The sequence below is a fragment of the Vitis vinifera genome, chromosome 5, assembly GCF_030704535.1.
Source record: "Vitis vinifera cultivar Pinot Noir 40024 chromosome 5, ASM3070453v1".
Lineage (NCBI taxonomy): Eukaryota > Viridiplantae > Streptophyta > Magnoliopsida > Vitales > Vitaceae > Vitis > Vitis vinifera.
Window position 1 is genome coordinate 23642369 of NC_081809.1, and position 14258 is coordinate 23656626.

At 31.6% G+C, this 14258-nt stretch overlaps 2 protein-coding genes across 2 annotated transcripts; one reads left to right on the forward strand and one right to left on the reverse strand.

Moving 5' to 3' along the window:
• Positions 1-529: 529 nt before the first annotated feature.
• Positions 530-4436, forward strand: LOC100245705 (probable glutathione peroxidase 2). Its single transcript, XM_002263291.5, has 6 exons — positions 530-939; positions 1455-1531; positions 2870-2931; positions 3042-3160; positions 3868-4035; positions 4128-4436. The coding sequence occupies exons 1-6, from the start codon at positions 895-897 to the stop codon at positions 4158-4160; spliced, it is 504 nt and encodes a 167-aa protein (XP_002263327.1). The 5' UTR covers positions 530-894; the 3' UTR covers positions 4161-4436.
• A 2508-nt stretch (positions 4437-6944) lies between these two features.
• LOC100261066 (uncharacterized) lies at positions 6945-8698 on the reverse strand. Its single transcript, XM_002264271.5, has 2 exons — positions 8148-8698; positions 6945-7424 (listed from the first exon to the last, which is right to left on the reverse strand). The coding sequence occupies exons 1-2, from the start codon at positions 8623-8625 to the stop codon at positions 7345-7347; spliced, it is 558 nt and encodes a 185-aa protein (XP_002264307.2). The 5' UTR covers positions 8626-8698; the 3' UTR covers positions 6945-7344.
• Positions 8699-14258: the final 5560 nt, after the last annotated feature.

Below are 14258 nucleotides of genomic sequence, written 5' to 3' on the forward strand. Positions count from 1 at the left end.
TTAACCAAACCTTGATTTTACAATAATAATTTGGTTTTCCACAAATTTGATAAGTCACTTTAATACCATTATTTGAGTTAGTAAGACGTTATTTTCATTATCTTTATTTGGATTGAGTTGTGTTATTACTTGGCCACTTGAGATTATTGTTTGTTTTGAATATTATTGTTGTCGTTATAGCTCTTAGCAATCCTCTTTCCCCTCAACTTGAAATTTCCTCTTTCTTTATGGACCATTTCAATCATGACCTCATTATCTAAAGAAAGATTGTGCATGGTTCAAAAACATTTTCTCCTTCTTGTGAGTGATAAATTAGCATGAATTGACTATGACTCGGTGTATTTATTCATGTGAATTATATAAGAAGAAAAAATAAAGAATATCTCTTAATAAGAATATATATATATATATATATAATATTATAATTAAAGTAATAAATTATTATTATTATGGAAATATTGATAAAAATGGATGCCTACCCATTCCATTCCATGTATTTTCAATAATTTCAATTAATACATACATCACGTTTATTATTTCTTTTGACATTTACAACAGTGTTGGTGTAATTAAGGAAAACCAGCTAGCTTACCAGCGGTCCACATGACACCATTAAAGAAAACTCAAAAATTCAAACCATTTTCAACGTTACTGCATTGTTCAAATCATCTACAGGAAGATTTTCTTTCATTTCATATTTATATATTATCTTCAATCAACTAAAAAATTGATATTTTTGGATCTCTCTTTCTATATGCATGTGTTTGTATATATATATGTGGGGGATTGTTGATTCGTGTGCAATCGTTGAAATTCACCAACTGGGTCTCTCTTCTCTTTCTGGGTGTGGCTGTTTTCTTGTTCTACAGATACCCTTTTCATCATTCTGAGGATATGGCTGAAGCAGCTCCCAAATCCATTTATGATTTCACTGTCAAGGTATTGGGTTTTGGTTTTTTTTTTTTTTTTTCATTTTTTTCCTTACCCTCTGTTTGGTTGCTGAGAAAAGTGGGCAAGGGAAATGCTAATAAGATTTTGAATCTAGGGGTGAGTCGAGTGGTTGTATCATGCCCAAAAAACTGGATCTTTCGGGGTTTTTGATTCTTGTGTTTGTTTTCTATGTTTGCTCATTGTTCAGTAATGGAGAATTCATATATGTTTTTCTTGAGAATCTGATCTTTCTGTTAACCAAAATGTTATTTTGTTCTGTTTGGGTTCTAAGAAAAGCTGAGGAAAAGAAGAGAAAATTCTATATGTTTTAGCATCATCTTCCTACCTGCATTGAACTTCATAATCTCTGATTCTGTACGTCTGTTTGGCCTCCAAGATTTTCATCTTTTTGTGGGTCAATTTCTATGATTATTCTTTAATTTATTGGATTATTATTATCTATTTCAACAAATTTTTTTTTATTATTTTGTTTTGTATAACCACTAATTGAATTGAAAGTGCAGGATATTCGCGGGAACGACGTGAGTCTGAGCGATTACAATGGGAAGGTTCTTCTGATAGTGAATGTTGCATCAAAATGGTAATCAACCTAATCCAATTTCTTTTAGATAATCGAGGAACCTTCCATAGCCAAGTCCTCGGGGTGCTGACCGCCCCTCAACAACCAGCATTTGTTAAATTCAGGGTATCATTGGTGGTAGGATTCAAATCAGAATCAGAACCAGAACCATGTGCCACTTACTGAACCACACTTCCCGGTGTCCGAATTACATGTGTTTCTTATTTGATTCTAATCAAATGCTCTTTGAGCTTTTCTTCTTTATGCTTTATCTACTTAACATGTTTATTCATGGATTCACTAATTAATGATTTTGTCTCAAAATATTGAAGAAATTCCAAGAGCATGAACTCTAACTAAACTTGATCATAAATGTATACATAAAATTCATTCTCCCTCCCTTAATCATTGATAGATCTTTCTGAGGTTCATATTCTGTGTCCCCGGCTCTTAATTAATGCTATGCTTATTGGATTTCTTGTATTCGATCGTCTGTTGGCATCTTTATGATATCATCATGCCCAATCATATTTGATATATTTTAGGTTGTAAACTAGGTGAAATCCGAGGAGTTTGTTCAAGATTTTTGCATGGTTTCCTTTTTTCCTCTGAATATTGTTGGATGATAAGTCGGGATTTCGACCAGAAGGTCTTACCTATTCCTAGAGAGCTGTTGTTTTGAAGGAAACTAATGACTAACACTGAAAGCTTCCGTGGTTCCCTTTTATTACTTAAAAAGAGTAAATCCGCCTAATCTTCTGTTTGTTGCTTGTGAAGAGAAATTATCGAAAAGGTATTCGGAAAACACCAATACTGGTTTGCTTGCAACATATATCCTGTTGATAATTTTGCTCTTAAATCACTTCTGGGATGCCACTTTCCAGGGTATAGGCCGGGGGCACCACGTCTATTCATTTCACGCTCTTCAAGTTCTTCAGTGGTGGTCGGTCTTTTATCAGTGTCAAGCACAATATAATTCGGCCTGTCAAGCTGCTTGGACACATTTCCTATTGTGACTTTGTTTACCCTCAAAGCAGATTGACCTAGGTTGATGCATGATTGAATATATTACTGATGGGTTATGTTTCATAGTAAAACTTTTAAAATGAACCTTAAAACCTGATGGAATTTATCCACTGGTTATATCTTTAATCTAATTCTGTCATGCCTCAGAGCAAGAACGATTAGTCTTCCCTGGGAACATTCTCAAAACTGGGTTGAGGATGAACCCACAGATGAAAAATCTGCTAGTAACTATATTCTTCCCGTCATGATTGAGTGTTTGGATTGCACTCGGAACCCTTTTTTTCCTTTTGATGCATCTCATATTTGATATTGTTCATTGATTTGTTTTTGCAGCGGTCTAACACATTCCAACTACAAGGAATTGAATGTTTTATATGAAAAATACAAAAGCCAAGGTCAGTTTCTCATTCCGGCTATGCATTGTCACACTTACCTTGATCCATACTTTTCATTTGGTTTTCAAAAGTTTTGAAGCCATAACTTCATCACTGGTGTTTTCTGGCAGGGTTTGAGATTTTGGCATTTCCTTGCAACCAGTTTCTAGGACAAGAACCAGGAAGTAATGAGGAAATTCTGGAAGCTGCATGCACCATGTTCAAAGCTGAGTTCCCGATCTTTGATAAGGTAATCCCTGATGAATGAAAGAGAAAAAACAATAGCATTATAACATTAAAAAAAATCTGATCATGTATTGAGGAATCAGCATGTGATCTATGCTGAACTTGTTTTCCACTCTTAACTTTCCTGGTCAGGTTGGCTGGGGCATTTGCTTACTATTTCAGTTTTCAGCTTTCTTCCTTGTGTTCAAATTTTTTCTTGTGCTCAGGGAACATAAAAATGGTTGATAGGGTGTCATTTGATTGACATGTGGGTATGCTGCACTGCCAAATTATTTGAATGACACAAGTTGAATAAAGCCATTACAGGTTTATAATCATTTTTTTTACAAGAGCGTGGATTCTAAAGAGGAAAATGTAGTGTTTGTTACAAACAATTTCTATAATCTCCTCGAGCCACAACAATCTATTCATGCAAATTTTCTCCAACTATCTGCTGGGATCACCTTTTACCTATATAACCAAACACAGCCTTCTTGAGGAGGGAAAATAACCCGATTTGATCTTCCTTCCTAGGGTGGATACAGGGAAACAGGTTATATGTAAGAGCTTCTGATAAAACTTAAACTAGTTTAATCTTCCTAGCAATTTCTAAATTTCGGTTTACTTCCCCCTTTAGATTTTCTTTCTTTGTGGTGATCATTACCTCTAAATGAATGATACTACATACAAGTTGTTTGGAAGTAGCTAAATTTTTGTTTATGGATGTTGTAGGTTGAGGTGAATGGCAAGAACACGGCACCCCTCTACAAGTTCTTAAAGTTGCAGAAAGGTGGGTTATTTGGTGATGGCATCAAATGGAATTTCACAAAGTTTCTGGTGGACAAAGAAGGGAAGGTTGTGGACAGATATGCTCCTACCACATCACCTCTTAAAATTGAGGTTTGACACAATGCTTTTCTTTTTGATGATGTTGTTTCTAGTTTACTCTATACGAATCATATCTCATTTTTCTTCTGCTCTTCTTGTTGCAGGAAGACATCCAAAATCTGCTGGGTTCAGCCTGAGTTTCAAGGTTCAAGAACATAGTCCATCTTTTAATGAGAATAAAATTGTTATCACCTTGAAGTACAATGCATCTAGGAGAAAATGGATTGCAAAGTGTTCTAGATTTGTTGGTTGCAGTGTGCTAAGATCCCAATCAAACTGGATGGTTACTGGGAAAACTCTTGTTTGTTTTCTTTTATATTTTATTCATCTCCTCAATCAGAAAATCCTGATATAAATGCTTGTAGTTACTTGTGTTCGTTGTTAAGATTAGTAAAATGCGCTTTTAGGCTTCATCATGCTCCATTTTGAGATTCATGATTGGCCCGAATATAAGATGGATGAAACCCTTGTTTCATAATAGTCTATGATCCAAAATGTTATATACTTTGCCTATGGTTGGATGATCCTGTTAAGAACATTATGCTCAAGAAGATTTTCTTTTCAAGGTCCACAAAAAGGAGCATCTCAATCAACTAAACAACACAGAATGATAAGCAGTTTGTGATTATAGTGATTAATCTCTGTCAAGAGAGCCAAAAACAGGTGTCTTTTTCATTGTTTGTCACCAGAGTTAATTTCCTGCAACCACTCTTCAATCTACTACACTTTCCTCCATGACATCATTTGATTGTACCCCTTTTGCTTGCCTGTCTTGCAGGGCATGGAGAAGCCATCTGAGACCTCTCCTTTGTGCTTGTCTCTCTGTGTGTCTGTGTGTGTGAATGAATCTCCAATTTGCTTATCAATTATAGAGATATATGATATTATAATGCATGGAAATAATAGAGGTTGTTGAGATGCATTCAGGACAATAACAAAGGTTGTTGGGATTCATTTATGAAGGTAGTTGAAGTTAGCTGAACCCTTCAACAAGGCCATGAATATAGAAGTTATTGTTTTATTAAAATTGCAAAGATCTCTTGCAAATGGTCTGAAACTGTTCTTTCTACTGTCTTTTTCGGCGTCCTACTCTAGAGGCAACTTCCCATTTAGAGCCAAGCCCCCCTTTCTGAATTGTGTGTTCAGACAAGGGTTTTGTAGCAGCCAGTGGGAAGGTAAGCAGACAAAGACATTTCAAGTTCTTCAACTTTTATCGACTATGTGACAAAGGTGCATTCAAGTGCCTTACAACTTGTTGTCTAACTCTCAAAATGTGTTGAACATGGTTGAAAGTTGGTTGCAACTTGCAGATAGAAGGGAGACCAAGATGGAACAGGTACTGATAAAAAACAGATTCAGTATCATGAGTGTTTTGGAAAAGGATAATGCAGGAGCTCTGAATACTAGTACAGTGCACATGGGGGAGCCCATGGTATCACTTTAAACTGCAAAGCTTCTTCACAGACTAGTGAATGGTGGAAGAGAAACATGAAATATAATACAAAGATGTTTGAGCAGCAATGTGTTCAAATAATGTTTGACAAAGTTGATGACCAATATGCTTAATCATTACAAGCAGATTTTCGGTTTAATAAGGGCTAAAGTGCACCTTTAAAAGTAATATTACCATTAGCTTTCCCCAAATTGACATGCTAACACACAGACAGTTCAATCAAAGGAAGCACTTGAACAAGGATCAAAGGGTTTGATTTGGAAATTCGAGCAAGCTATAAGCTGCAGTTTTAAGATTTCTGAAACTTGAAGAGAACTATGAACACAAAATCTTGGTTATGAAGTTGAAAGAAAGCTTCCAGCTGTTGCAGTCAACTAAAAAATGGGCAGCAGTTATGAGTTATTATATCATGTACAGGGGTCCAGACTCCAGAGTAGCCTTGTCTACCAAGAAAATTATAGATTGAGAAATTGGAGAATCTCCAGGTAATACCATCCATTAGTTTTTTCCTCAATATCTTTTGTAGCAGAAGGGGATATTCCCTGGAGAAACTTAGAAGAAAATCTTGGAATATAATTAACCCATGAATGTCAATCTCCAACCTCCATATTTAGCCTAGCTATGTTTCCCTTTGGACTAAAATTCTAATCTGAAAGCTTTTCTCATTAGACTTTCCTTATTGGCAACTTCCAGTCATCTTCAAGCAATTCTGTCACGTTTCTTATATTTCATTATTTTAAACTTCCTGTTTCTTTCCATTTCCCATTTGATAATATACTTGTTCCAGCATTCAAGGCTTTGATAGAGACCAAGCCCAAGCCACCAGCACCAAGGCCTCTGATTTATTGCTTTCTTGCAGCATTTGATCTCTAAAAGAGATTATTCAAATGCATTAATTAAAGTAGAAAAAAAGAAAGAGGATTGATCAAAATTGTCTTCCTCTCTCATACATCTTTCGTAGTAATTTCTTTATCATTACTGATACAACTTATTCTAAATTCCTTCGCCAGTATCCCTCCATCTGGGGGTTGCCAAATCAGCAGAAATCATCAAGACCCACTGACAAATATTCCTCCCACATTCAAATCTTGAAATAACTGCTAAAAACATGTCACCAGAGGCAGTGGAAACAGAGATTATTTGGAAGATACATGTTTCCAACTCCTTTCCCAGTTCCATTTGCCTCAGAAAATATCCAGTGGAGTGGATATTCATCCATCCTTGCAATGGATAAACACAAGAATCATCCATTAACAGGAGTATGGTGCTGGAATTTTGGTATGGTCATGGTGGATAGGAGTACAATTTAGGAATGGTTTTACCTCGACAATGCAGAGGTCTGCAAATGGTTGGTGAAGCTCTAATGGAGGCTCTCACCGCAGCGTAAAAATCAAAACTGAGAGATCACATCACACAGCCACATATCAATCAAAAACTAGTAACAATATAAACAAACGAGACAAGCTGATGATGATGAAGAAGAAATTTATTCATCTCACTTATTTATTTCCAAACTTTGCTGGATACAATAATCATAAGCTAGGAATTAGCTTCCCGAGAATTAAGTCAAAACTCAGATTGGTATTTTGGTTAATCTCAGACCTGAAACATTCTTCTTCTTCCTCTTCTTCTTGATTGAAACTTCTTGATTGAAACCCAAACCATCATTGACAGATTCAGGCATTATCCATCCCCAGTTAAAGGATTGCAGGAACTCCCATCCCTGCCAGCATTGGTCCAGAAAAGGACCACCGGTGTGTACAACTGTGATCATCTCCATGAAGGTCCAGGCTCATCCCTTTCCCATTGTGAGGGAAATATGTGTCCATTTTGCTTAGCTGATGATGGGTTCATCAGCTCAATGTCATCTAGCTGCACAGCCTAACAGTACATGCCACGGCCTGTGCCCAAAATTTGAGTCTTGCTTTAACTTCCTCCGGATGATCACCTGCAGGAAATGGAGAAGCAACAAAAGGTTAGAACACCGAATCATCAATGTCCCTATAAAATCAAATACATACATATTCTAATTTTTGTGCAAACATAAAAGCCAACAATTATTAACAAAATTTCCAGAACCACATCCAAGAATCTCTTGCCATTTCCCAACTTAATATGACCATCAGGATCAAATCCAGATAAATTGTGAAAGATAATATGATAACAGTGACTACATTCATCAATGAGGAAAGGCAATCTAAAGAATGTGAGGTATGAAAGAATGGGATGAAAATTCACTTAGAAATTCCAGACAAAATTCACTTTCCAAAATCAAAGAACCCAGTTCAACTTCCATTCAGGAAGGAAAAAATTAGTTCAAAAATAAAAGATTCATTCCAAAATTCATTCTAAAAATAAAAAATTACTTCAAAAATAAAAGTTCAACTTCCATCTATAAAACACAAAATTGCTTCAAAAATAAAATAAAATCAAAGAACCCAGTTCATAATTAGATCTAAAAATAAATAATTGATTCAAAAATCAAAGAGCTCAGTTCACAACTCCATCTACAGAACACATTAAGAAAATTAAATTACATTGTCCACCTAAATGCACTTGAAAAATGAAGCAACCAACGCACAAATCGGATCACAATCTCACCCAAGAAACAAATTCCCGAAAATTTTTCTCAGCAACACAACAGGACCCAAAAAAAAAGATATTAACGTACCGGGACTGGATATCTTCCAATTGGCAATCGGACCGGGACTCTCCGACGCGGCAGGCGAAGACTCCGGCGCCTTCTGCTGATCATCCATAAACTTCTGACTCATGGAGTAGCAGAGCTCGAGAGCAGGCAAGGTGTTGCAGAGCTCAGGAATCTCCTCGTAGCTGAACCCAAATCCCAGATCCAAACACCCCTTCAACTCATCAAGATCCTCATCAGTCAAGCTCTTGGTCCTCATCAGATCATCCTCATCGGCTGTCTCTACATACCCTTCAAGCAGCACCTGCTTCTTCTTCTTCTGCTTCTTCTTCTTCTTGCTGCCGCTGTTGGTGGTGCTCAATCCACAAGGCCATTGTCCTTGTTCTTCAATTTCTAGGGTTTCTAGACGTTTCTCTAGGGTTTTAGCATCTGGGTCTGCGGTTTCAATGGTGAAGACTGAAGGTGAAACCATGGGCTCTGTTTCTGAAGATAGCCTCCCCATCTTTCTTGCTACTACTCTCTCTAAAGTGCTTTTTCATGGAGATGGAGACAGGTTTTAAAAGAGAGTTTTTGTGCAGTGACGTCCCTATATTTGACTATATTTGCTTAATTTAGTGCCTATTTTTTTGCATTTACATCCTTGTATTTTAGCATATTCCCTTAAAAATAATCAATTAAATTTAATAAATTAATCTTTAAAAATAAAAAAATAAAAACATTTTTTAATAATTAAACTTTTTTATTAATATCCATTTTTATCATCTTGAAATTAAATTTATTTAAAAATGGTTAACTATTAATTTAATTATAAATAATTACTAATTAGTAAAATTTTAGGAAATTTCCGTACAATACCAACATTTTTGTATAATTAGTAAAAAAAATTATTAATTAATTTAATAAGGAAAAATATAGAATATTGAAATTAAGGTAATAATTTTACAAGGATAGAAATTGTTAATTAGCCTATAATAATGGCAAAAATTCTAAATAAACAAATTAAGTAAGCCAGTTGTAAGACACACAGATATTATTCCAAAATAAATTTTTTTTTTTTAAAAAGGACACATGTGAAAATAGCTTTCCAGCCAGGGGGTGCAAAGTAAACCAAAAGTAGGACGAAGACCGAGAGCCATGCCCACATGGATGTACATGTGCCATGATGGACATGATAGATGATGATGTGGAGATGGGGGGCATGTGAAAGTGGTGACGCGGAGGAACAGCTGTTCTGGGAAAGTGATAATTACAACTGGACACGTGGTGTTGGTTGAGAATACCAAATTTTTCCCACCTCTTCAATCCAAATGGGCCCTACAGTTTGTTTGTTTGTATCACAAATAGCTAATCTTCAGTGATGACAAAATTATTCACAAGGGTTGAGTTATTTGTGTTTGGTTGCAACTCCTATTCCATCCTCTCTTTGAATAATGAACAATTTTCTTTTTATCGATTTGCTTCTCCGCACACAGATATATATATAAAATATTATAATATAAATAAATAAATAAATAAAAAGTTTTACTCGGATTTTTAATTTATAAATTCCACGTGGATCCGATATAACTTTTATCCTAAGATATGTATCATAGAAAAGATGTGATGGAAAAAAATTTCATTCAATTGATTTTGTATTTTAGGAAACCAAATGAAGACAACATAATTAATGAATTTGCACGAATTGTTTTCTTTCTATTCTAGCATGAGACGTGTTGCAATTGAGTTCTTGGAATTGTGGTCCAACTTTGTTCACCAATTTGTCTTTTCCTAGTACGACTTTCAAGAATTTTAATTAAAATTATTTTTGAATTTTTTTTTTTAAATTAGTGTCAAATTTATGGTAATGTAGAAACTTCCATCGAGTACTATTTTAGGGGTAAAATTGACCATTGATTTAACAATTTTTTTTTCTTATTTATTTCAAATTCTTTTCGTTATGTTTGGTTTTTTTTTAAAAAGAATTGAAAGAAAATATAAAAGAAAAAAAATAAAAGATATATGTTTCAAATAAATAAATCATTTTTATATCTTCTTTAAAATACATTTTATTTATTTATCTCTTATATATAAAAATAATTTTAAAAAATATATATAAATTTATTATTTATTATAATTATATTTCACTTTTTTCATATTTTTCATAATAAAATAAAAAATGAAAAAATCATTTTCTTTTATATTTTTTTCTTAAGAGAATCAAATATAACCTCATATTACTAAATATATAAATTTATTATTTATTTTAATTATATTTAACTTTTTTTGGTCATATTTTTCATAATAAAAAATTTATTTTTAAATTTGGTCAATCTTATCTCAAACACGGAACAAACTCTCATGATGTTTGGGTAACGTAATATGAATTAAACTTAGTCAAATTTTGTTAGAGATCAATTTATTAGGTCGCCTCCCTTGGAAAAGTAAACAAGAACATGAGATGTTGCTTGATAATGAAACTTGCTTTACTTATATTCCTTCAAATATGCTTTAAAGTCTTACTCTTAAACCCCTCTAGGGTTGGGCAAGTTAGCCAAGTTGACCCAACACCATCCCCATAGAGTATAGAGTAGTATATATATCATTTGAGAATAAAAATTTTTATTGTGTCCAAAAAAAATGAATTTTGATTAAAATTTAAAAAAAAAATCAAATAATTGCGTCGATACATTCGTGTAATTAAACATTTCATAATTAGTAAATTGAAACTATTATCATAACCAATATTTTTCAATAAAACTGATTTATTTAAATAGTGATTCATCTTAATAAGATCTATCTGGTTCTAAACATCCTTGAACTCTTTCCATTTGAATGATTAAAAAAAAAAACTATTTCTAAATAAATAAAATAAGATATTTTTGATGGACCCAATATGAACTATTATCTTATTTTTTGGCCATTTTTTAAGGATATTGTCTAGGAATCATGCCAAAAAAAAAAATTCATACTAAAATACAAACAATTTCACATAATATTTTGTTTTATAAAGTATAACAAGCCTAGAAACCAAAACACTTTCAAAACTAAGCAAGGAAGTTGGTGGTCCACACTAAAAACCAAACAAAATGAAAAGGAGAAACATTTCAATGAGTGCTTTGATGCAAAGGAATCTAAGCCAAAATTACTTTTCATTTTCATTTATTCATTGTGTGAAAAGGAAAACAACTTTGAAGGATCACATAATTGTGTGGCTCCAAAAAGGATAAAAAGGGTGTTCCAAGGTGTAAATGTAAAGATAGGGAGAAGAAAAAACAATGTGTGAAAGCAACAACAAAAGTGCTTAATTTCATGTGAATGATATGAAACATGAAGTGTGTAAGTGCTTTGTCTTGGTGTCTGCCTTCACAAACATGTGGGTCTTTTTGCTTTGCAACAAACAACTTAAAAGAAAAAAAAAGACAAAAAAATAAAATTTAAATATTAATACCACTTGTGATCACATGGATGATGATGTTTTGTAGGTTGGATGGGGGCATCAAGGTTCATTTGGATAATAGAAATTTTGTGTGAAAGATTGAAAAGAAGAAAATAAGGAAATAATAGTAATAATAATAATAACAAAAAAATGATAAAGTAAAATAAAAAATAATTACGATTTTATATTGTGTTTGTTTAGATATATTTTCTGTTCTATCTTTCTAAAATTAAAAAATAATAGGTTCATTTGGTCATGTTTTCTGAAACTTGTTTTTAAAAACCGTTTTTAATTCTGTAACTTAAAAACAAGTTTTAGAAAACATGACTTTGTTTTTAAAAACCGGTGAAAACAACTTCTACTTATTTTTTGAAAATTTTCGTTTTTAAAAATTATTTCCATGGAAACATAGATTTTTTGTTTTTAAAAATAAAAAATTGTTTTTAAATGATACGCTCAAACAAGCTCTAACTTTGGTGAAAAAATAATGATTTTAAAAAATTAAGGTATCAAAAGATTTTTATTACCTTCAATTTTTTTTAAAAAAAGTGATTTTTAGAGATATAATATAAACATATATTTTTGTATAAGATATTCTATTTTTATATGGAATTATTTGAATTTTAAAAATAAAAAGTATATTCCAACAAGTAAAATAAATAAGTACTCAAGGTACCTATCTTTGATACACTATTGTATTTTCATACCCCTTCTTTTTGTTCCCTAACTCAATAAACCTCTAGTCGTTGGCAAGAATAAAGATTAAACGATGAAAGTAAACCTAAACAAAAATAGGATAAAATCGATAATAAAACCGGTGAAGCAATAAAGTCAATAATAAAAATCTTTGATACCTTCTAATATTAAAATTTTAGGATAAATTTCACTTACTTCTCTTATAGTTTGAAATAAATACACTTTATTAATACGAATTTGAAATGTTATTAAACTCCCATCTGCTTTGAATCAAAGAAGAAGTGAGTGAAAAGAAAAAATAAAAAAATAGGAGAAATATTTGATAAAATTTTAAACTAATAACGGGTAGGTGCCTTTAACTTTAAGTTTTAAGACTTTAGGGCAACATATTGAAATTAATCTTTTTTTTTTCACTATCAAATTTCATGCCGAAAATATAAAGTAGGTTGATTATCTATATATATATATATATATATATATATATATAATTTTTAAAAACAAAAATAGAAAAATAAAAATGCATACAATCATATTTCATTTTGTCTCTTATATATCATGACAAACTAAATAAAAATTTAAAACATTTACCATCCTTTCCCTTCCCTTCTACATTAATTTTTAAAATTCAAATAAACCAACATTATTATAAACTTAATTCTACAAATGGACCAACTTGAAAATATAGAATACCACATGTGGACACACCCCACAAACATTACCTCAAAAGGGCAATTTTATTTTATTTTTTAAAAATATTTTAAATTTTTTTAAATTTTTTCTTAATAACCATCAATATCTCATTAATTATTGGTAAGCCTGTTACAAATGAAATTTGCACAAAAGTTTGGTAAGAATGAAAATTTTCCAATTGAGGGAGAATTGCCATTTTTTAAAGGGAGAATTATGTTTTAGGGATAGATGGGCCCCCAAATTAACAAAAGGTCCATATAACTCTTCAAATTGAGTTGAAGGATATGAAATAGTAACGGACAAATATACCCTTTAAGAACACATATAAAATATTTTATAAAATTAAGTTAAATAATTTTTTTTCAATAATTTTTTTTTTCAAAAATACTAAATTAAATAAAAGTGGTTTTCAAAAATATTAAATTAATTTTTTTAAATATTAAATTAAATAAAATTATTTTAAAAAGATATTAAATTAAATAAAAGTATTTTTTAAAAATATTAAATTACATAAAAGTATTTTTTTTTAAATATTAAATTAAATCAAAAATATTAAATTAAATAAAAGTATTTTTCAAAAATATTAATTTTTTTCTCAAAATCAACAAATGACATTTTTGGAAATACTGAAGGATAATATCCTTCAACTCAATTTCCATACTTTCATTGAGTCTTGGGCTCAATTTGAAGAGTTACACGAACCTTTTGTTAATTTGGGGGTCCATCTACCCCTAAAACATAATTCTCTCCTTTTTTAAAGGTCACATGCATGACTTATGGGTTAAGTTATTTCTAGAAATAACATTTTTAATTTGAAATAAATGTTTAGAAAATAATTGGAATTGATTGGTGGCCCACATCATAATTTACTCATTGATTTTAGGCCACCAATCATAGAGAAAGCAGAGCACCAAAGTAGGAGAGGGAGGTGAGCTACTCCATTGACTTGCTAATTGAAGAGAATTAAGAATCATAATAATTTCCAATTATTTATTTATTTATTTTGCTAATTTTGTGCAATAAAAAAAACTTTTATACAAAATATAAAAATTCCTTTACAAAAAGTAAATATTTATCTTATATTTTTAAAAATGATTTAAAATTTTTTAATACGGGATATATGCTTACTTTCTAAAAGAAATATATTCAAATAAATATGTAACATGTCAAAATTGATTTGACATAAACTTTTTTATTTCCATGAAGACAAAATAACCCTCGATAACAAACTTTGAATATTATCCATGGATTATCGATGTGGGACAATGTGAATCCAAATATAAAAATATTTAAAAAAAATTGAAAAAGTGAATACCAATATCATAAACAATAAA